At 34.9% G+C, this 24,553-nt stretch overlaps 2 protein-coding genes across 8 annotated transcripts in view; both read left to right on the forward strand.

Annotated features, from left to right (window-relative positions):
* The first annotated feature begins 9,930 nt into the window (after window positions 1-9,930).
* LOC141346180 (guanylyl cyclase inhibitory protein) lies at window positions 9,931-14,808 on the forward strand. Its single transcript, XM_073851091.1, has 5 exons — window positions 9,931-10,052; window positions 11,427-11,559; window positions 13,354-13,503; window positions 13,656-13,761; window positions 13,905-14,808. Exons 1-5 carry the CDS (start codon window positions 9,976-9,978, stop codon window positions 14,027-14,029), a joined length of 591 nt encoding a protein of 196 aa, XP_073707192.1. The 5' UTR covers window positions 9,931-9,975; the 3' UTR covers window positions 14,030-14,808.
* Window positions 14,809-17,764: 2,956 nt separating this feature from the next.
* Window positions 17,765-24,553, forward strand: part of ppfibp1b (PPFIA binding protein 1b) — a 43,063-nt gene continuing 36,274 nt past the window's right edge. For all 7 annotated transcript variants that reach the window (XM_073850354.1, XM_073850355.1, XM_073850357.1 and 4 more), the window contains exon 1: window positions 17,765-17,883. The gene's annotated coding sequence lies outside the window, so the exon portion shown is untranslated. The remainder of the gene's footprint in view (window positions 17,884-24,553) is intronic.

Below are 24,553 nucleotides of genomic sequence, written 5' to 3' on the forward strand. Positions count from 1 at the left end.
ACACAGCTCCTTTTTTTTTCTTTTTTTTTTTTTGTTAAAGACCCACCTTATCTGGAGCTTTTTAAAATGAACCATTCATAGGGCAGCAAGCCTTTGACAATTCTATGACTTTTAAGTTTTTAATTTATTAGTGTTTTTTAATGCGTCTGGACAAGCTGCACGGCAGGTAATCTGATGGCTCGGGAAGGAGAACCCGAAGGGGACGGGGATCTCTCAGAGTACCTCAAGCTGAGTACCTTAAGCAACAGGACCAGGTTTTATGTGGTCTAGTGTGCATTTCTTCACTTCAGCTCTGAGGTCACATTGGCCCCTTGGCATGGATCAGAACGGAGAGACGTTCTTGGCCTGTTTTGCCATGTTGAGAAACACATGCCTCAGCCAAGCCATAAGGCAAGAACCCAAATAGTCCACTGTGATCCAGTGGCGTAAGGATTTCGAAACGGTTTCCTTAGTCAATCAACACTTGAACTGATGCTTTGAGGCAAAGCTGGACTGAATTTTTTTTATAAAAACATCATGGGATTCCTTTGGCAAGGGAAGCCTGGTAGTTATTTTACCCTTTTAGAGCAGAAATCATCTTGAATTTTTTTTTTTTGATGAACAAGAGTGGAACAACGGGGAGGGGTACTGGTAAGCTCTTATGGTCATTTGTCAAACAGAACTACTTGAAAAGACTGTGGAAAAATCAGAAAATTGAGGATCACCGTTAGGCCTGACATTTGTTTTTTCCTCTCTAGTCTATAAACCTGTGTGTGAATGTGTACTTTTCCCTCAGACCTTCGCCTGTCCTGCCAGGGCTATGCTTCTCTTGAAACAGGGCCGTCACTAAAATTTACAGGCCCTGGGACAACATTTTTACTGATGGGCACATTAAGCTGTATTATATAGAAGACCTGGGACAATGTTCTTGGTGGTTGCCCCCTTAGTTAGATGTATTAAATCTGCTGTTCTGAAAGACTGTCTGGATGGAGATCAGCAACAGGTAAAAATGGTGAGTGGAAACTAATAAGGGCCGGGTCTCTCAGGGAACAATTTATGGAAACCCCTTCTCAAAATCCTTTAGCGGATCAGACTTCTACATTGTTCAGGGCTTCACTATTTCATTAACGTTAGTTCTTCTTGCCTAAATATGTGCAAAGAGGTAACGTTATAGCGTGCTTATGTGATTAACATTTAGATGGTGGTTTGTTGTTTAAACTCTGTATTTTGGAAGTATATCCCATAATTAATAACTTAATCTATACATAACTTCAAAATATTAACAAAATCACTTTCTATACACCTTTTTCCTGAACGTGTAAGCAGGGGCGCCGCTCGCAATTTTGGGCCCTATGACAAAATATAAGTTTGGGCCCCCCCACCACACCATAGCAGATCTCTGGGGGCCCCTAAAGGGTATGGGCCCTTAGAATCGTCCTAACTTACCCCCCCTTAGCGACGCCCCTGCGTGTAAGTCTCGCCTGACAGGAACGATGCTTTAAATTTCTGGTCTCTGGTGTTTCTAGTCAAATTGGCTTATTTTCTGAGTCAATAATGTAACGTTAAACCTATGAAAGTGGTTTTAAAAAGCACACAGCGCCATAGTTTCATCACTTTACAGTGTCGTCTTTTTGCAGTAACTCGTCGTAGTTTAATGAGTGGAAATATGACAAGACGTGACGCGAGGTTATGAGATGACGGTCGCGGTATTTCTTTCAGAAAATGATAAGAGCACATACTAGTTTAACACATTATCTTATTATTTCACACAGTACTTTGCTTAAACGCTTCAAGCTGCTACTTTTCTTTGGTCATCGTTTATGCAAGCCATACAGCGCCGGACAAGTAGGGCCGATTTAAAACTAGTACTGGTTCGCAAAACATGTACTAACAGGAATTCATGAAGCTTATTGACGTTAATGTGGAAGCCACCAGCAGCACAGCTTAGCCCCGTGCACGTTTTTTTATTTGTTTAAGTTATATTGGAAAAAAGTTTCGGTTTAATTAATTCAGTCGATCTTTTTTTTAAATGTATTTCTATGGAGACCAGAACAGCAGAGCACCCAAACGAAAAACGAAAGTTGGGATCTAAAATGGTGGCGCTCATCGGTTATTCAGGAAAAAAGGTGGAAAGGGTAAAACAACAACAACAGAGGTTTGGGGAGATGAATCTAAACATTCTTCCTGATTCAAGGAGGTATTTAATACAAATCCAACCATGATGGTAACCCACTTTTAAAGGTATAATGCACCCTAAAACTACCCTGGAAATCCAGAGGTCTCGCGAGAGCACAATTTGAATTGTCTCTGCAAGACACTCTGGCATCGAGCAATGATCCACATTACTGCATTACGTAAGCAGTTCTGGGAACCAATCAAATCGGTGTATCTGATGTAGGCGGGCCAGAGGCGAGCTAAGCTGATGACGACAGCGCTTCGACGTCCGGAATCATTAGTAAACAGTTGAACACCAGTTGTTTGAAACGGCTTTGGCCGCTACAATAAACAAGTTAGACTTGGCTTTTCATATAAAAGAGGAACAGAAAACCGCGCTCGAATCGTTTCTTTGTGAGAAGGACTTTTTTGCTGTTTTGCCGACTGGATACGGCAAGAATTTAATCCATCAGTTAGCTCCGCTGGTAGCTAAGCATATGGGGCTTAGTGATTGGTCGTGTTGTTATCCAATTGCGTGCATTGAGAGTTTCAAATGCATGCTTGGTGCCACCCCTCCAGTTAGACACTTTTCATTGCTCGATGCCAGACCCTTAATCTTAATAGATTAGGGTCTGGATTTTTCCAGGCTACCCTAAAACGAAATCTCTCACCCTCATGTTTTTCCAAACCTGTGTGACTGTTCTATTAAACACAAATGGAGATATTTAAATGCACTGCTTTTTTCCATGTAATGGAAGTCACTTACATCACGATTTGGTCAGTTACCTGAATGCCATATTGGCGATACTTGGATGTAAACAACAGCATGGATTGCATGGTTAATGTACTACTGAATACATTGTTCTGCTAATTTATGCTGTCTAAACCATGGATAAAATGTGTGGAAGCTGCTAAATCATATAGAGAAGGACTTAGTTACCCGGAAAGTGCATATTTTGACAAACTAAAGTTAATAGGTGGTAAACATATGTATGAGCACTATTAAAGGTTGTATCAGCGATTCTAGGCTGAAACATAAAGTGTCAAATTCAGCTGACCTTTCTTCATGATCCGCTCGCTGCCTGCCCCATAAATTGGCTGTAAAAAAAAAACGCGTCTCTGTGGTCAGCCTAGGGTCCGAGATATGCCAAAAAAAAAAAAAAAACGGTGCTACCAACCATTCCACAGCAAAACAAACAGTGTTCCAACCAATCAGCGTCAGGGGGTTGGTGTTGTGGACTTTCCTACTGGTGCAGGGATGTGAGGGAGGCAGAGCGAAAGTCCACAACACCAACCCCCTGACGCTGATTGGTTGGAACACTGTTTGTTTTGCTGTGGAATGGTTGGTAGCACCGATTGTTTTTTTTGTTTTTTTTGCATATCTCGGACCTTAGGCTGACCACAGAGACGCGTTTTTTTTACAGCCAATTTATGGGGCAGGCAGCGAGCGGATCATGAAGAAAGGTCAGCTGAATTTGACACTTATGTTTCAGGCTTGAAATCGCTGATACAACCTTTAAGATATTAGCTTAATATTTCACCTATCTGACTGGAAATAAGAACAAACATGAGTGTTGAGATTCTTGCTCTGGAAATCCTGGTTCAGTTTGGCCAACCACAAACGCATTTTGTTCCTCAGACGGTTTTTTGCACTCTCCTTCTTAATTTGTTAGAACTTTTCTTTTTCTCAACTGATTAGTACAATCCAAAATATGACTATAATTGAGCATTTCCATCAGAAATAATCAGCAAAATATGCACATTTTGTATGATTCAGTGGCATTGTTTACGTTAAGAGCTGCCAATATGGCGATTGATGACGTGTCGTGAAAACACTCTATTTTAAGTCTAATTTCCCCCTTCATACATCTCCAATTTAATTTATACTATTTTCGAGCTTACTTATTTTAGTATTGCATGTTATCTTAAGACTAGAATACACTACAAGACATTTGCCCTGGTTTAAAGTCTGGAGGAGTCGATGCTAGGTTCCGAAAGTCAAATCCATCCTAGCTTCAGACTATGATTCCATTCAGTCAGAGAAGATCAAACCTTTTTTGATATATTGAGCTGATTTTAGAACACACGTTGTTTTCATTTGTCATAGAACTTAATGAGGAAAAAAAAAAAGTTGGCAAGTGTTATGATGCCTGGTGTTTTAAAATCTAATTTTAATTCATGTAGTGCATTCCAGTCATGAGGAAGAAAGAAAATCATACAGGGTTTGAACAACATGAGAGGCTGTACTTCTTAAACTGAAGAGAAGAGACCTTAGAGCACGTTGTTAACATTTTTAAATAGTGTTAAATCTTTGAATAGATAAATTAAAAAACAATGTCCACAGTAGTTTGAAGCCTAAATTTTCGAAGGGCTACAATCTGAAAAACATAACACCTCTTTTTTGGGCAGATGATCTATCTGATGCCATTTCTTGTAATAATTCCCTGTTTTGTATATTATAATTGAGGTCTTATTGCTTGTGCACATCCTTATGATACTGATTCTTTCTGTTATTCTCTTTCTAAACTTCTCAAATTTTCTAAAAAAAAAAAAAAAAAAGTCATCTGACTCCCCTGGGTAATAGTTCACCTCAGTGAATTTATATTTCAGCATGGCTTTGTATCTGATTTTGCACATTTTCTTCCATAACTTCGCTTCCCTTCGTGTTTTCATTCAGATGATCAGTGTATTGAACTGCTTTACTGTGACGGTGCACATGTGCCACAGGAGTCTCATGGCCTTGCGTGATGGAAACGGCCGATTCTGACCGATAATACCAAAGCAATTTGACCGCAGACATATTTCAAGTACCCTAAACGCTCAGCTGCCCTATGCTGTCAGATGTTCTGTAATTCTGTGACTATAGTGTGAGCTGCTTTTGAGGAAAAAAAAAAAAATGTCTTCATATCATTTTCACATGCTGCCAAGAGCTTACTTGAAGGGAGGAAGCCACCCACCCAATCCCACTGAAATGAAATACTGCTAGGTGATGTGCACATTATCTTGCCACGATCCATTGTTCACCCGACGCTTGGCTTTGCTAACATAACATAACGTATTACCCAGAAATATAGATGGGGCGTTTTCTTAAACCTGACTGAAATTTCATGGGATCAACTGTAAGTGCTTGTCACACAGGTGGTTAGATGTGTTAGCCAATCACGGTTCTGGTAAGATTGCCAGTTTTAAAGATTTTGATTGGGCAGTTGTAGCCTTAAGCACAGGAACAGCTGCTTTGTTTGCCCCAGTGTACAAGCGTTGCGCTATGCCATAACTGCAGGCTGGTCCTAAAAGATGTAAAAAGACTTCTGATTCTGTTTCCCACTCCCCCACATAGTTTCACTGTTTTTCTTAAAGGAATAGTTTACCCCAAAATTAAAATTTGCTTAACTTACTCACTCTCAGACAAAAGTTGCGCACCTTGCAGAATCTGCAAAATGGTAATTATTTCACCAAAATAAGAGAAGTCATACAAAATGCATGTTGTTGTTTTTTTATTTAGTACTGACCTGAATAAGAGATTTTACCTAAGTCCCTTGTTTGTCCTGAACAGTTAAACTGCCCGCTGTTCTTCATAAAAGTCCTTCAGGTCCCACAGATTTTTAGTTTTTCAGAAAAACCAAAGAATTTGTGGGACCTGAAGGACTTTTCAAAAGAACAGCGGGCAGTTTAACTGTTCAGGACAAACAAGGGACTCATGAACAACTGTCACTAAACTAACAACACAGTTGTGTATCATTCAGATAACAACACAGTATTAAGAATCAAGTGTATGTAAACTTTTGAATCGGGATTAAAACACATTGGTCGACCCCCTACATCACTTGCTCACCAATGGATCCTCAGTGAATGGGTGCCATCAAAATTACAGTACTTACTAATGGATCCACTGTAGTGAATGGGTGCCATCAGAATAGGAGTCCAAACAGCTGATAAAAGCATCAAAATAATCTACAAGTAATTCCAGCTTGGTCTCATGATGAAAACGTTCCTGTGGGACTTTCCCACAGGTCTGTTTTTGTCATGAGATCTTTCCTGATTTAGATGAGAGTTTTCTCCAGTGAAAGCGTCAATGTTATTTATAGGTATTTTTACATGGGTTATTGATAGACTGAAGATTACTTGTGGATTATTGTGATTATTTTATCAGCTGTTTGGACTCCTGATGGCACCCATTCACTACAGTGGATCCATTAGTAAGTAAGTACTGTAATGCTAAATTTCTCTAAATCTGTGTCTATGAAAAAACAAACTCCGATATCCTGGATATCCTAAGGGCGAGTACATACAGCAAATTCAAATTTTTTCGGGTGACCTATTCCTTTTGACAACCTTGACTATGTTCTGTTTGGAGTGTCGTTCTGCAGTTGCACTTGGCAGAAATCAAGTACTGTACGTAGGTTAGAACCACAGACCTTTTCTTCTGTCGCTTTTGTCCTAATTTCAGCTCTCTCTTGATTTTTATATTGTTCCAGTAATATTCATTCATGCATGCCTTTTTGTGTACCCTTTGCTTTTCTTTACTATTTTGTTGTTGTTCTGTTAGCTATGTAAGGGTATTGGATAAAGGTTTTTGCCTTATAAGACAGACAAAGACTGTTTGTTGTTCTATTTCCCTTTGTTTCTGTCTGTCTTGAGTTGTGTGATGAAAGTGGTTTGGATATTCTGAAGACTGTTCATCATTTCCGTGAATATCTCGGTCGGGGAGCAGACGGTGGGTCGAGCCTCCAGATCCGCATGCGTGCACCTCCTCGTCGCTCTGTCTGGGCCTTTGATCGAGGCTCTTATGGAACGGGGGGTCTTGTCTAGGCAGGCCCCTTTTTTGTCTTTTGCTTTCTTTTCCTCCTCTGTTTGTTATCAAGCATTTGTATGACGCCATCGCTGCTGCTGTCAACAGGTCTGGTTAGTAGCAGAGAATCTGTCTCTCCAGGCTGACATGTAAAAAGATTCTTAAATAAACAACATTAGTTTCCTGTACAAATATGTTGGTCTGTCATGTGTCAACGTACAACTGTTAAAAGATGTTGAGAATGCTGGAGGTAGCAATTAGGAAACTGTAATTTGAATGCAAGGAAATGGAATGAAGTCCTTAAAAAGTCTTAAAATGACCAGACAAACTTAAGTGACAAAAAAACAACCAGCAAAGCATTGAACCGCAAGAATGATTCTTCTGATTTTAATACATTCAACTTATAATGGATTCTCTGTGAAAGACTTCAAAACAAATGAGCGTAACAGCACACATAAAGAAACTCACTAAAGTAAAAATTCAAAATGTGAAAAATTTTTTAACGTGATATAGTAACATACCAAAGGGAGCTATTTTGCTTAATATTCTCACAATTGCAAATGTTTTAGTTCAATAAACAAGTAACGTTTGTCAAGTAGTTAAGTTACTTACATTTTAGACAAAATATTTACTGTTGTTCTGTTTCACAAATGAAAGTAGTTCCGAACAAGGATCACAGCAGATGTAGCACATTTTCCAAGCAACACTAGGTGGTGTTTTGTTACTGAATGATTCAGTGTTTTGAGCAAATCAGTTGAATGAACGACTCAGTGACTCATTTATTAAGTGACTTACTGCCACCTACTGGTAGTTTAGTATGTTTAAAAGTGTGCATTTCCCCCCCAACATTTCTTATTTGAATATTCATAATATATTAAAATATGAATCTCATAAAATTACTTATTGCGGTTGTAATTTTGTGCAGTGTAGATTATTTAATCCGACTGGTAACAGCCGTATAGATTTTTTTTTTATAAATTGCAATAATTTGACATGAAAGGTGATGCATACAATTAAAGTTTTAAAAATAGGCTTTTTAAAGGTAAATACAAATATGCATATTTAAGTATGTAAATCTGATAGAACACTGATGAAAATATTGCTTCAGAATAAATAGTTTACACCACTAAATATCTTGGTGATGTGTAATTTTGTGAGGATATTTTGTGAATATTGTCTGCTGGTATGAAAAGTTCTCTATATATCGTAGTAATAAATATGATTTATGACAGCGGTGAAATGTAGTTTTCTTTTTACATTAAATGTTACATGTATGTATGTACTGTAATGTGTATTTCCATTACAGGTTTAGGTCTTAAATTTCATACAAGGTGGTATTAAAAAGGACTTAAAATGTCTTACGTTTTACTTGTTCATATCTGTAGAAACCCTGATAGAAAACAATGTATTTTTGATGCTGTAATACATATAAAAACTGTTGCTGAAAATTTAGCTTTCCGATCACATCACAAGGATAAATTACATTTTATAATATATTCAAATAGAACAGTAATTTTTAAATCACAACTTTATTTTTTAATATCAGTTTTTATGTATTTTTGATCAACTAATACATATAAAAACATACAAAAAAAAAAACGTAAGACATTAAAAATGTTGCTGAAAATGTAACTTTCCCATTACAAGAATAAATGTCATTTTATAATATATTCAAATAGAAAAAAGTTATTTTTAAATTGCAATATTTTGCAATAATATAGTTTTATATGTATTTTGGTGCATATACAAAAAACTGTAATGCATAAAAACTTTCTGAAAATGTAGTTTTCTTATCACAAGAATAAATTGCATTTTATAATGTATTAAAATATACAAGTTATTTAAAATTGCAATAATATTTTGCAATATTACATTTTTATATGTATTTCTGATACATATTAAACATTTTAATACATATACATAATATGTAAAAAAACTATTGCTGAAAATGTGGCTTGTCCATCACAACAATAAATTACATTTTCTAATATATTCAAATAGAAAACAGTTATTTTAAATTGCAACAATATTTTGCAATATTACAGTTTTTGTATGCATTTTTGGTCGAATAAATGCATTTAGGTTTTTTTTAAATGCAGTTTTTGGTCTGCAAAAATCAGCTAAAAAGCTCAATAAAGAGCGCTACAGCTTATGCAAAAATATTTTTCTAAATATAAAGTTCAAAACGACCAAGACAAAAATTAACATTTTTCAAATGAGCCTTCAGATATAAAAATATATAAAAATGTATTTATATGTCTAAAAATATTGAATTTAGCGGTTCTGTTTTTCAAACACCATTCAAATAATATATCAAATACTCAGAAATACAGCTGAATGACCAACAAAAAATGGACAAATACTAAAACAAAATGAACAAAACATGCTTTAATGTAAAATAATTTTGCATAAGCTGTAGCGCTCTTTATTGAGCTTTTTAGCTGATTTCCTCCAATTTCTTTCAATTACATTTTCAGTAAATTCCTCTACCTGTCATTTCTATTTGACCTTTAACCTTAATGCTACTAGTTTAAGCTGCTGAGTGCATCAGTGGTTAAATCAGAAATGAGAACAATGCTGACTCAAATATCGAGTCTAGCTAAACCGCAACCTTCCGTGAACATCTTTGATGGCTTTTATGTCCCCATTCACATTTCTGAGAATATTCACAAGCTTCCTTAGCTGTGTGCGCAAATCGGTTTTCACTGTTTGTTAACTAGGTCACCAGAACAACTCCGCTCACAAGCAACTGACACACATTTTTGATACTTCAATTGGAAAATATGGAGCTGCAACTGTTCATTTTTTATACTATTATGCGGAGTTGTGACTGCTGCTAGGACTGGAAAAGCTGGAGGATTTCAAGTGTCACTCGTGTGTCTTTGAGGTAATTAATTTGTGTCATTCACCTGCCTATCGGCCTCCTGCAGGGAGATTACTGTAGTTTAATTTCACAGATGCAGAAGGGTCTGGGTAAGAATGATTAAGTGAGAGAGAAGTAAGCTGGGCTTTGCTATATATGCATCTCTGCCGTTGTTGATTTTGTTGCACCGATGAAGATGGGACAGGCCGCAACCTTACCCTGCAGAAAAGGTGGTACCTACGTCACCGAGCTTTATGAATGGTTCAGGTAAGTTTGCAAAATATTAACTAGGTGATTACTATGGCTACAGCTGGGCTTTAAGAGATGGAGGTAGTAAAAATCGGATGCATAAGCATGGTTGCATTTCATCTGCTAGATGCTTTTTATCCACAGCAAACCTCCTTATTCCTTGTCTTTATTATTGAAGAGTAATTATAGCCATAAAATGTGTCAAGAATGCGTCATTCCATACTGAAGATTTTTATTGTAGACCATATAATGCCAACCATGACTGTAAAACCATATAAGCTCTATCACAGCATAAGTAGGTCATCTGCTTATTTGAGTCCTTTTTTATTTGACCTTTTACTGCTGTCTTGTTCCTGGAACGTTTGATTTCATGATGTGCATGATAAGACAAATGCCTTTTTAGTAAGCATTCAGAATGTAACTGTGCTCTAGAAATCATGCTATAATGCTGACAAAGTCTTAACTGTCAGCATTAATATTATACACTACCAGTCAAAAGTTTTTGAACAGATGATTTTTAAGAAGTCTCTTCTGCTCACAGAGTCTGCATTTATTTGATTAAAAGTACAGCAAAAAACAGTACAATTTTGAAATATTTTTACTATTTAAAACAACTCTTTTCTATTTGAATTTATTTTAAAATGAATTTATTCCTGTACTTTAAAAGCTAAATTTTAGCATGAGTATTCCAGTCACATGATCGTTCAGAAATCATTCTAATATTCTGATTTGCTTATTACTATGTTGAAAACAACAAGATTTTTTCAGGATACTTTGATCAATAGAATGGTCCAAAGATTAGCATTCATCTGAAATAAAAAGCTTTTGTAACATTATACACAAGCATTCGAAAGCTAATCAGTAATGCTTTGTTTTTTGGGAAATAAATTATAGAAATTAATACTTTTATTTAGCAAGGATGCTTTAAATTGATTAAAAGTGATTATAAAGACATTTACAATGTTTCAAACAAGTTCTATTTTCTTCCTATTCAGCAAAAAACCCTAAAATAAATTTACTCAGGTGTTTTCAACATCAAAATAAATGTTTTTGAGCAGCAAATCAGAATATTAGAATGATTTCTGAAGGATCATGTGACTTGAGTAATGATGCTAAAAATTCAGCTTTGAAATCACAGGAATAAACTGCATTTTACAAATATTCAAATAGAAAACAGTTCTTTTAAATAGTCAAAATATTTCAGAATTTGACCGTTTTTGCTGTACTTTGAATCAAATAATTGCAGGCTTGGTGAGCAGAACAGACTTCTTTAAAAAAACATTAAAAATCTTACTGTTTAAAAAACGTTTGACTGATAGTGTACCTCTTCAGATTGATGAAATAAATCAATATTTTATCAATTATGTCCACTTATGTGCTTATGCCTGACAGGAAGTTCCTGAATGAGTGTCCCAGTGGACTGATCACCCTCCATGAGTTCAGACGTCACTTCTGCAACGGAACTGTGGGAAAAGAGTCAGCGGAGTACGCAGAGCAGATATTCCGCACGCTAGATAACAATGGGGTATTAAACAGCTCCAAACCAACAAAGCTTTGAGGCCTGACACATGTCATGTTGTCATGTTTTAAACCTGCTCTTACAAAAATACTTGTAAAAGGCGGAGGCGTAACAAAAGACACTATACTGTGGGAAACATGTTGCAAATGCAGAAACATTACACTAACCTCAAACTCAATGAATGTTTATCAATGGTTCAAGATGAGAAAAAATACTAATATATTGTATCTTAAAATTACATGGTCACACTTTGTTTTTGTTATAATTACAATCTAATTTACTTAAACTGGTTATAGAGGGTTAATGTACTATTCTGAATATGTTGTTTTGCTGTCTAAACCGCTTAAAAAATGTGTGTAAGCTGCTAAATCATATAGAGAAGGACTTAGTAAGCAGGAAAGGGCACACTATTTTGACAAACTAATGTTAATAAGTGGTCAAGATGCAAGATATTAGCCTAATCTTTCACCTACCTGACTAGAAATGATAAGAACAAACAAATCTTGTCAAGATTCTTCCCCTGGAAATCCTGGTTTAGTTTGGCCAACCACAAACGCCTTTTGTTCCTCAGACAGTTTTTGCACTCTTCTCCTTGATGTGTTATACCTTTTGGCAGTCTACAGTCAGTGTTGCCATATTGGGCGGGTTTCCGCCCAATTGGGCTTCTTTTGATCGGCTTGGACCGGAGAATAACGCATTGGGCGGGTAGACAAAATTTGGGCTGCTTTAAAAAATTAAAAGACGCCCAATCAGTTTTTTTTTTTTCTTCACTTTTATCATAAGTCATGTTATTTTAGTATGTTCGAGCTCAAAGTATCACAGTAATATAATGTGTAGCGCAGTCATCAACTCATTTTCGCTTAACGTAACCCTTACTGGTTTAGTTTAACAGAGACCTGTCAATCAATTTACGTCTTTTACGTAAGTGAGACGTGATGACTTGTGAGTGACGGGGTTTTACATTACATTAGTTTCTCATCACTTTATTTGTGCACTTTTTGCACAGAAATTAGCATATTTTTTACTGTGGACATTGAAAATGATGCATGCGTTTTTCCAAGGGTTAAAGTCATTGGTCAATTTCCACTTTGAAAAGATTTCTGAACATTTTACACATATTTTCGGACTGTTTTGATCCATATTCCTGTGAAATTGATTTATCTTTATTTTATTTTGTCATTATTCTTTTTTTAAAGAGATAAAAATGGTCCTTATCAACCTTGACATGGCAAAAATTTCTCATTATTTTGGCAGTTAACATTTGGGCTGGTTTTTGTTGAAGTGGGCGGGTTTTCGTCAACCTGATCTGGCAACACTGTCTACAGTAGCCTACTCCAAATGTTTTTCCCGGTCTGACTGATTAGTAAAACACAAAACATGACAACAATTAACCATTTTTAGCAGCAATAATCAGCAAAATACACGAGTTTCGTTCGGTTCAGTCAGTGGCATTGTTTACATTCTGTGTTTCAAACCTGAAGACCTTCGTTTATCTTCGAAACACAAATTAAGATATTTTTGATGAAATCTAAGAGCTTTCTGTCCCTGCATAGACAGTATCACAACTGACACGTTCGATGCCCAGAAAAGTAGTAAGAACCTCGTTAAAATAGTTTATGTGACTATTTGGTTCAAACTTAATTTTACGAAGCTACCAGAATACTTTTCGTGCGCAAAGAAAACAAAAATAACGACTTCATTCAACAAGTTCTTCTCTTCATTCTACAATAACTCTTGTTCCAAATCATAATTGGTGTTATATAAATATAAATAAAGTGTGATATGATTACCACTTAACAGGACGGAGTTGTGGACTTCAGAGAATATGTGACAGCTATCAGCATGTTGATTGAGGGAACGACGGTGGAGAAGCTGCGCTGGTCATTCAAACTCTATGATAAAGATAAAGATGGAGCCATCACACGTTCAGAGATGCTTGAAATCATGCAGGTAAGTAGCCTAACTATAGCTGAAGATCTGCGGTTATAATCTGATCGTATAATCGTTAATATGAGTTATAAATGCAGTTTGTTTACGCGCTTCTGCAAATCCTCCACTAGGGGGCATTATATAATCACAATTTAATGCCTGTTCTCACTCAGGCTGTGTACAAGATGAGCGTTGCAGCTTCTCTGACCAAACCTGATCCACTGACTGCTGAAGAATGCACCAATAGGATATTTGTACGCCTGGACAAAGATAATAACGGTAAGCTATGTGCTATCAATACAAGCTACATTGCTATCTGAAGTACTGAAGTTATCTCAACCACTCTAGAAATCCAAAGCGCTAGAAAATGGCAGTTTAGAAGTTTCAGTCTCCTTGTAATTCTTTTTCTTTTTTCTCTATAGCTGTCATCAGTCAAGAGGAATTCATTGAAGGTGCGCTGAATGATGAGTGGATCAGAGAGATGTTGGAGTGTGATCCAAACACAGTGAAGATGGAGAGGCCTCTCAAAGGCCATACAGTACTGTAAAGCTGTGGGTCTGTTTACATTCAGCATAAATGAGGTCATGGCTGTTACAGCATTGATTGGCTGTTATGAATGACTTACAGTTGAGAAGTTCATGCATTTGTCAGTGTGATTATTTTGAATTAAAGGAATAGTTTACCACAAAGTGAATATTTGCGAATATTTACTCACCCTCAGACCATCCAAGATGTAGAGAATGAGAGTTCAAATGTCTGATAAAAACAATAATCCACAAATAATCCACTGACTTCAGTCTATTAATTTACACTTTGTGCAGCAAAAAGCTGCGTGTTTGTAAGAAACAAACTGCAGAGGATCCATTGGTTTTGTTGAAGAAGAAACTTATCTGTATCTTAGTCTGAGAGAGGAATACATTTAAATGCAAATGTAATTTTTGGGTGAAATATTGCTGTAATGTAGAACTATAAATGGACAATCAATGACATTTAAATTGATTCTAATTCTCCTGATGTTAGATGTAAAATATATGTTTATTTATATTGATTGATTGATTGATTGTACTGAAATAATGTCCTACCACACTTTGAATCATTATTTCTTTTCTTTTCTTTATTAAATCATTATAGAACTTTTACAAAGTTAACCTAAATAGCTACTGTAAATAATTGGTTAATTAGGTTCTTATGAGGCTGTTTTCAGAGTGTTATATCAGAATGTACTTCACTGCCAAGCACAAGAACTTCTACTGAGAAACCAATTATTGCTTAAATATTAGTCTAAGTCCCACCTTCTGAAGTTGTGTAATGTATTTGTATAATCAAAAATTGTGATAATATTCTTTTGAATTTGATTAGCCTGTTAAATACAAAATACTGAAATAATGATCCGATTCTTGTGCCATCTCATAACTTTCATTTGGAGTCAAATTCATTTTATCAGTCAAGTTTTTGAACAGTAAGTTTTTTCATGTTTTTTTTTTTAAGTTTCTTCTGCTCACCAAGCCTGCATTTATTTGATCTGAAGTACATCAAAAACAGTAAAACTGAAATATTTTTACTATTTAAAATAGCTGTTTTCTATTTGAATATATTTTAAAATGTAAGTTATTCTTGTGATTTCAAAGTTGATTTTTTTTAACATCATTACTCCAGTCACATGATCCTTCAGAAATCATTCTAATATTCTGATTTGATGTTCAAGAAACATTTATTATTATTGTTGAAAACAGCTAAGTAGAATTTTTTCAGGTTTCTTTAATGAATTAAAAGTTCAGAAAAACAGCATTTATCTATAATATAAATCTTTTGTAACATTATAAATGTCATTATCACCACTTTTGATCAATTTAAATCATCCTTGCTAACTAAAAGTATTATTTATAAAAAATAAAATAGGTTATACTGACTCTGAGCTTTTGAATAGTATAGTGTTAGTATAGTATAATGTTACAAAAGCTTTTTATTTCAGATAAATGCTGATCTTTGGATCTTCTATTCATCAAATAATACTGAACACTGAACAAAATGTACTCAGCTGTTTTAAATATTGGTAATATTAATAAAAAAATGTTTCTTGAACAGCAAATCAGCATATTAGAATGATTTCTGAAGGGTGACACTGACGACTGAAGTAATGATGCTGAAAATGTAGCTTTGATTACAGGAATAAAATACATTTTAAAATATATTCAAACAGAAAACAGTCATTTTAAATAATACAAATATTTCAAAATTGTACTGTTTTGCTGTACTTTGGATCAAATAAATGCTTGGTGAGCAGAAGAGACATCCATAAAAAACATTAAAAATCTTACTGTCCAAAAACTTTTGACTGGTAGAGTACAAGCACATACAATCTTTTTTTTTTTTTTTTTTTTGACATATTAAGCTACTTATTATACAGAAACAAATGTATTCTGACTTGATATCTCATCTTCAGTTCCTTATTGTCTGTATTCTACAATGAACAATTGTACAATTGTGGTCTTCAATTGTTCTGCATTTCTCAGAAGGTTTTGATACACAAAATCTGAAATATTTTTTGTCTCGTCTTGTCAAATTGCATTTGGTATTTGCACTATTCCAGCAGCTGTTTACTGACAAAAAATAGTTAGTAGTGTGCTAGATTAAAATAAAAGACTAAATGACTGGCTAATAAAATAGATTCGAGCAAAAACTCATGTTGGTGTCGCTATATTAGTTTTAATGTCACAGACAAAAATGGTTCAATACAATAATCTAGTTAATTTACGATTTGGCTAATTCATGACGAACACTTCTAAAGTGGTCAAAAGTTGTTTTTCCACGTTTCATTATATTTATGAGTGAAATATTGCTTCACAAATATAACCAAACTCAACCAAACACCATTTATACGTTAATGATTCTACTATGGCGAAGGCTCATTTGTGAATAGTAATTAGATAGCCGTGACGCAGTTTGATACGCTTCCTATGGCCAGAGCCATATAAAAAGAGAGTTGCGACACGCTTTGATCTCGCCGCCGCACGGTCACGTGGTTCATGGAGCTCTCAATAGTTCCAAACAGCTCCGCGCTGTCAATGTGTTTGAATGGAGTTAAATAGGATAGACAGCAGTTTTACTATATTTGCAGCAATTTCGAGTAATTATTAACACATAATGTGCATTGATTGTGTATTGATAACTTCTCTGAATACGCTTTACAATCGCTTTTTATTCAGGGGAGTGATAAAGAGACATAATTAATATGTTCTCATACTCTTTGGCAGTCAAATGTGACCAAAACACCTTAAGTGTAACTTTTATTCAATTAAATAACTGTAATATATATAGTTAAGTTCTATTTAGTAAATATTTTGGGGAGGTTTTTTTGTACTTAATATGTGCAATAATGATCCTGACCATTTAAAAGATAAAATTTTCTAATATAGTATTTAGATTACAGTTCGTGTAAGATTTAAGGTTAAATACATCTGCATGTGTATTTGGACATGATCAAACACTCTTTTTTATACAGTATGTTTCGATTTAACGATTTAATGTTAAATAAAAAAAAAAGTAATTTACTCTCGTTTTATGATATTCAAATATACAACATAAGTGAATATAAAAGGCAAGCAAAAATGGCATTTAACATAATAGAAAAGATGAAAATAATGTTTAAAAAAACACAAGGCAACGAATTGCATTCAGCATACATTTTTATCGTGTTTCTTGAATGCAGTCTTTACTGAAACTCATTCAACCTCCTACAGAGAGAGAAAGATTGCAGAAAGACTAAAAACATAAAAATATGACAACTAGTATCTGGTTATGGTCGCTATTACGGTGTTTCTCATGTTATCCAGCTGCATTTACAGTTTAACTGTTTATTTTTTAACGACAAACATTAACTATAACACGCTTCATAAAACACCACTATTGGCCAGTTTTTCGAGAGGTCAACTGATGCGTTAAAATTTTAAGAAATGCAGTAATTTCTTCAATATACTTGCGACTGTGCTTGAGAAGCGCTGAAATGAATGGGCTTCAATGGAGGAGCTATTGGTTGTTTGGAACTATTGACCGCTCCATGACACGCTTTACTTCCGCATTCCTCAGTTCCTATGGAAGCCTATGGGAGTGTCGCAACTCTCTTTTTATATGGCTCTGCCTATGGCGAAACCCGTGTGATTGAATATTAATTAGATAGCTCCGTGGCCATCCAATGGTGAAGACACGGCTCATGAATATTAAACAGCAAGCCTTCTCCGTACTAGGACGTTCCCTCCTCTGACGTCCCACATTCCCACTCTCATTGTCGACATGGCGCTGGCGAGGTGGGAACACCAACTACGGAAAGAGCAAATCTCGTAAAGACTAGGAAAAGATTCCACGGATTTATTTTTTCACACTTTAGACGGCGGTCCAGATTCGGTAAGAAACCGCAGCTTACTTCTTGTCAGAATAACGGATAACGTTAATTATTAGCTCTTTGTGAATTTGCGTGGCTTTCCAAACTTGCCTCAGAGTGGGAAACTTGCTTGTAATTTGTGTAAAAATATTTTTTTTGTTAAAAGTATATGACAGAAGTGTATAAAAGTGTATTTATGATTGTATATTTTAGTATATTATATTATCATCACTTCACACGTAGTATATTTTCATAGCCTAAGGGATTGATTACAACGTTTACGTACATGTGTATGAGGTTATATTCAGAAACCAGGATCAACAAAGTGATGTTTGTAGGTATTGTGCAATAAAACAAAGCGCAAGGTCTGTTTTAAACTATTTAAAAGCAAAATAAAAACATGAGGTGTGATTTGAAGAGCAGAACTAGGTATTTGAAGCACAGCTGTGTTTGCGAAGAAGTGATTCACACATTCCACGTAGCCACAGAAGAACAAGAGCTGCTCTTACATGAGTTTCCTTTACCGCATCCTCACCTGAGATCTGGACTGAGACCAAGATTACAGAACGTAATTGTTACTTTTCAGCTGTACAGAGTACAGACTTATGTTTGGAGTTACTTATAGTTTGTAGTGTGCAGAAGCAAGTACGTTTTTGGATGGGCATAGGGTGGCATGTTGTCACTTGGAAGTTGTCAAAAACTCAATACATCAGTAACTGTATGGTTACTTTACATGATAGTTTTACATGACTTTTGTGAATCCTCCAAAAATTCCTAATATTGTCATAATTTGTAATAGTTAAAACCATGTAATGGCAATTTATGTGCAATCATGTGAGAAATTAACATTACATGATTGTTTTTCTTGAATTGTTAGGTCTTATGTGATTGTTTTAATGCTAAAATTAGCTGAAAAACTTCAATGTGTGAGGATTTTCATCAGCTTTTTTTTTTCCTGGGAATAAAGGAGTTTATTTTTGTAGCCAACATTTTAAGGTCTGTGTCTATACAGAACTTGACTTAGAAAAATAAACTGCCTCTCAGATATAATTTTGTAGTCAAGAGTGTGACAGTTAACCCTGGTTTTCACCTACACTGTAAAAAAAAAAGTTGAAAATAAAACAAGTGTGACTTAGTCACAGTCAAAAGTTTTTGAACGGTAAGATTTATAATATTTTTTAAATAGTCTCTTCTGCTCACTAAGTCTGCATTTATTTGATCCAAAGTACAGCAAAAAACGAAACAATTTTGAAATATTTGTACTTTCTAATATATATTAAAATGTAATTTATTCTTGTGATTTCAAAGCTGAACATTACTCCAGTCACGTGATCCTTCAGAAATCATTCTAATATTCTGATTTTGCTGCCCAAAAACATAAAAACATAATTTTTTACGTTACTTTGATGAATAGAAAGTTCAGACGAACAGCATTTATCTGAAATAGAAATCTTTTGTAACATTATAAATGTTTTTATTATCACTTTTGATCCACTTTTGATCCCCCACCCCAAAAAAAAAATTATACTGACTCCAAGCTTTTGAATGGTATAGTGTATAACGTTACAAAAGCTTTTTAATTCAGACAAATGCTGATCTTTGGATCTTTCTATTCATCAAAGTATCCTGAAAAAAATAAATATTGATATCTTTATTTTTTAAATGTTGATATTAATAGTAAAATCAGCATATTAGAATGATTTCTGAAGGATCATGACACTGAAGACTGGAGTAATGATGCTAAAAATTCAGCTTTGAAATCACAGGAATAAAATAGATTTTAAAACAAATTCAAATAGAAAGCAGTTATTTTAAATAGTAAAAATATTTCGCAATAATATTACCGCTTTTGCTGTACTTTGGATCAAATAAATGCAGGCTTAGTGAGCAGAAGAAGATTCATTAAAAAACATTTAAAATCTTACTGTTCAAAAACTTTTGACTAGTGTACAAGAAAATACTATTTCAACTTTTCGTTAACGTTTAACATTTAATTCAATGTGTTACGTGCCGTTTCTTTACTTTTTGAAGTTTTTGTAATTTTAAGCTACCTTGTAACTTCTAAATGTGTAATTTAAGTCCATGTCTGTGACTGTCACACTGTCATCTGTGATATTGTGTAAATGGTGTGATGTTTACAGTAACTGCCTCTATTGAAAACTTCAAAGAGCATCATTCGCTGTTTGATTCTTGTGTTTGCAGCCTAAAGAAAGCCTGCAGGTTTCATCAGCCATCTTTATTTGTTATGTAACATTCTGTTACCATCTTGAAGGGCCAAAACACACATGTGTTTTTCCTTTATCCGCTTTGATATTTGTGTTTGATATAACACATCTGTGCATTTACCTAAGCAGTTTGGAATTTGTTTTATTTTTACAGTTAGCTATTGATAGCATATGTAACGCCCCTAAATACAGGCAGACATCCCTTCTCTACTCCATGTGGTTATGTGAAGTATGATGCATCATATTCTACGACGACGACGCCTTGGCTTGGTATAGTGACAGGATATTTCAGATGGGTGTCCCTTTATGAAAACAGTCAGCCATGGTGTTTCATTGGCTGCTTATGTATAAAATTCTGCTTAGTGACGTCCCAATATAGCCACAAATATGTAAGAGTTAAGTTTAAAAAAAAAAATAATGTTCCATTCTCTTTCTATTTCTGACATGTAAGAAAAAGAGCCTGTTGTAAGCTGGGGCTGTCCTCCTCCCACATGCACAGGCTGACTGAAGGCTAGTGCACATCTGTGTTCCTCTAGTACTTGCATGAGACTCAAACATCTTTTATAACTCTCTGCTTGGCTCAGACGCTGTGAACACGTCTGACTGCTTTTTTCATCCACGTGAAACCAGGCATAGCATTTCTCAGTGTTAAAGATGCTGTATAAACACTACTGGCACAAAGCAATCTGATCAAAACATATTACAATTGGAGGAAAAGGGATATAACATGGCAGTAAGGGTTTTCAAGTGTTGAACATGTACCATGGTAATAGCATGGTATTCTTTGGATTGGTGAATGATACTACTGTTCAAAAGTTTGTAGTCATTGGAAATTGTGATGTTTTTGGAAAATGCCTCATATGCTCAGCAAGGCTGCATTTATTTGATTAAACATACAGTAAAAGCAGTAATATTGTGAAATATTATTACAATTTAAAATAACTGCTTTCTGTTTTAATGTATTTTAAAATGTAATTTATTACTGTGATGCGAAGCAGAATTTTTAGCAGCCATAACTCCAGTCTTTAGTGTCACATGATCATGCAAAAATCATTGAAATATGCTGATTGGCTGAGAAACATTCATTATTATCAACGTAATTAAGGTAATTATTATTTGTGAAAACCATGATACATTTTTTTAATGATTCTTTTTAATAGAAAGTACAAAAATAAATAAACATCTTTACTGTCACTTTTGATCAATTTATATTTAGCATGTCCTTGCTAAAAACAAGCATGAATTTCTTTAACAATTAAAACATTTGATCGCCAAGCCTGCATTTATTTAATCCAAAGTACAGCAAAACCATAACATTTTTAAATATATTTACTATTTTTCTATTTTAAAGGTCCCATATTGTCAAAATCGAAATTTCCTGGCTTTTTTCATGATAACTGAGGTCTAGGGGCTATGTAACTACCATATGAGTTTCAAAACAGTCAATCCACAGTAAACTGCAAACAGCCTGCTTAAAGTAGCTGTTCATTTTCACGAGCCACTGTGACTTCCGCAAAGATGTGACGTCCGATCTACTCAGTCACCGCCTTCAGTCACCAACCACCTTCCCACCCTCCTTTTGTCAAACCCAGACAATATCGTGTCCATAACATTGCTAAGCAACAACAACAACACGAAAACAAGTCGAGAAAACCCTGTTCAGTCGACATATGTCGAAACTACATCATTGCACAGGCTTCAGAACAACGTGAATATAAGAGACCAGCGGCACGTCAACTTCAGCCTCTTTCACACAGCGATTCCGGTAAATACACGGATAATGTGTCCCATGATTTTTTCCGGAGTTGTTTGATTTGGTTCATTCACAGTTGTTTTCTGGAATCTGTGCGTGCTTTACACACAACCCATAAAGACATGTGACGTTTGGATGTGAGATGTAATGCGACGCGTACGTTTCACTAAACTGAAACTAACCTGAACAAACTGTGCTTCAGCGCTGATAGTGAGGAGCTGGCTCTGCCCGATCGCCGCTTCATTCCACTTTGCACGTATTTTTTCGTTGTGAAGAGTCGCATGATAACGTGCATCATCACTACAACACTGCCTTTATGGTTCTGGCTTTTGTTCACACAGCGCTCGTTCCCGTAATTTTCCAGAATCAGCACGCATTGTGAAAGGTGCTTTACTAAAGCAACAGTTATGTAGCTACTGCATTCGGTGTTTGAAAAAGATAAACCATTAATGATCATTCTGAAATATTCTGTTGAGTATCAGCAGGCTAGGCTCTCTCTATGGCTCTGGGCTCGGCTAAAGCATACATGACCGTAGTTACCTGTGATTGGCCTGACTGTGCGTCACTCAGAAAACAACAGGCCAATCAGAAGAGAGGCATATGAATATTAATTAGATGGGCCAAAATCGACCTGTTTTTGACAGAGCTCCTAAAAAAGGAGCTGTAAAAATATATTGAGATGGATTTTGGCACTTATACCGGAAAAATATATTCTTAAGGACATCAACAACTAAAATAAACCTCCAGAAATGTGTACAATATGGGACCTTTAATATATTTTAAAATGTAATTCATTAATGTGATTTCAAAGCTGAATTTTTAGCATACTACAGTCACATGATCCTTCAGAAATCATTCTAATATTCTGATTTGCATTTATTATTATTATTATTATGTTAAAAAAAACAGCTGAGGAGAATTTTTTTCAGATTTCTTTGATGAATAGAAAGTAGATGCAAAACAATTAGTCACGATTAGTTGATTCAAAAGTTTATGTTTGCATACTGTATGTGTGTATCTGTGCATATTTATTATGTATATATAAATACACACACGTATATATTAAGGAAAATTGTGTTAGATTTATATGTAAAATATTTAGATTTATATATAATATAAATTAATTACAAGTCAAGTGTTTACATACAAATACATACAATACACACAAGTATTTTTTTTATATATTCATATATTTATTTATATATACATAATAAATATACACCGTTACACACATATATAGTATGCAAACATAAACTTTTATTTTGAATCGATTAATAGCGACTAATCGTTTTGCATCTGGAAAATTCAGAAGAACTGTATCTGAAATGGAAATCTTTTGTAACATTATAAATGTCTTCATTATCACTTTTAAACAATTTAAAGCATCCTTGCTAAATAAAAGTATTAATTTCTATAATTTCTAATGACTCCAAGCTTTTAAATGGTATAGTGTATAATGTTACAAAAGCTTTTTATTTTAGATAAATGCTGATCTTTCTATTCATCAAAGAATTTACTCAACTGTTTGAAATATTGATAATAATAATAATCAGAAATGTTTCAAATCAGCATATTAGAAGGATTTCGGAAGGAGCACGTGACACTGACGAGTCCGACTGGAGTAATGATGCTGAAAATGTAGCTTTGATCACAGGAATAAATTATATTTAAAAATTTGCTCCAATAGAAAACAGTAAGTTTAAGTAGTAAAGATTTTCACAATTTTACTGTTTTTGCTGTACTTTGGATCAAATAAATGCAGGCTTGGTGAGCAGAAGAGACATTAAAAAATCTTACTGTTAAAAACTTTTGACTGGTAGTGTACATTTACAACAATTGTTTTTCATTTCTATTTTTATTTTGAATTAATTTAGTATAAATGAAATCATATAGGATTTTACCTTTTAATTTATTGGTTGATACAAATCTCTTTTTTTTTATTCCTTTTGAAGATTTTTTTAAGGCTTCACTCTTCATCCAAATATTACTATCAGCATTTACTCGAAAGCTTGGTATACATATTTATTTATCAGATGAACATGTGCTTACAGGTCCATTAAAAATGTCTTTCCCGTGACTCTCCGGCATGCTTCCCTGCTTGCTTTAGCTTGACCTAAGGCAAAGTTGCTGGCTTACATGGCTCGCCTGCCATAAATGCTTTTATTTCTGTTGAGATGAATGACCCGAAGGCTGCTATTTTTCCCCAACATGTGCCAGCAGAGGTTTTTCTGTCAGTCAGTCAGAGCGGTTCAGAGAGGGAGAGTAGCTAATACGGCTCAAACAGAGTGTGTAGTGGATAAAGTTCATACACATGATGCCCTTAGGTGCCCGTCTGATGGATTTGAAAGGCCATTAGGCTTTCCCCCCCTATTTTCAATCTCATGCTCACAACCTTTTATGCCGTCTTGAGCCATTTTGAGGGGACCGTAAAAATAGTAATATTTATTTACATTCAGAAACACAGTTTCTTTTTAGCAGTTTATCTTACTGGCTTGTTCTGTGAGTCCCGGAAAATATTTCCACACAAAGGACAGCCTTCATGTCTCACGTTCAATTTCCTCCCACTTAATGTCATTATTGGCATGTTTTCTCATAGGAGGATTGTTGAAACACATACTTCAGGATTTTCCTTTGTCTGTGGTCTTAGAAAAATACTTGCTCTGTAATTCTTTGCTGTTTGACAGCATGATGTTTTTACATGTGCTTAAAGTATTT

The sequence above is a fragment of the Garra rufa genome, chromosome 11 (assembly GCF_049309525.1).
Source record: "Garra rufa chromosome 11, GarRuf1.0, whole genome shotgun sequence".
In the NCBI taxonomy this organism is placed as follows: Eukaryota; Metazoa; Chordata; class Actinopteri; order Cypriniformes; family Cyprinidae; genus Garra; species Garra rufa.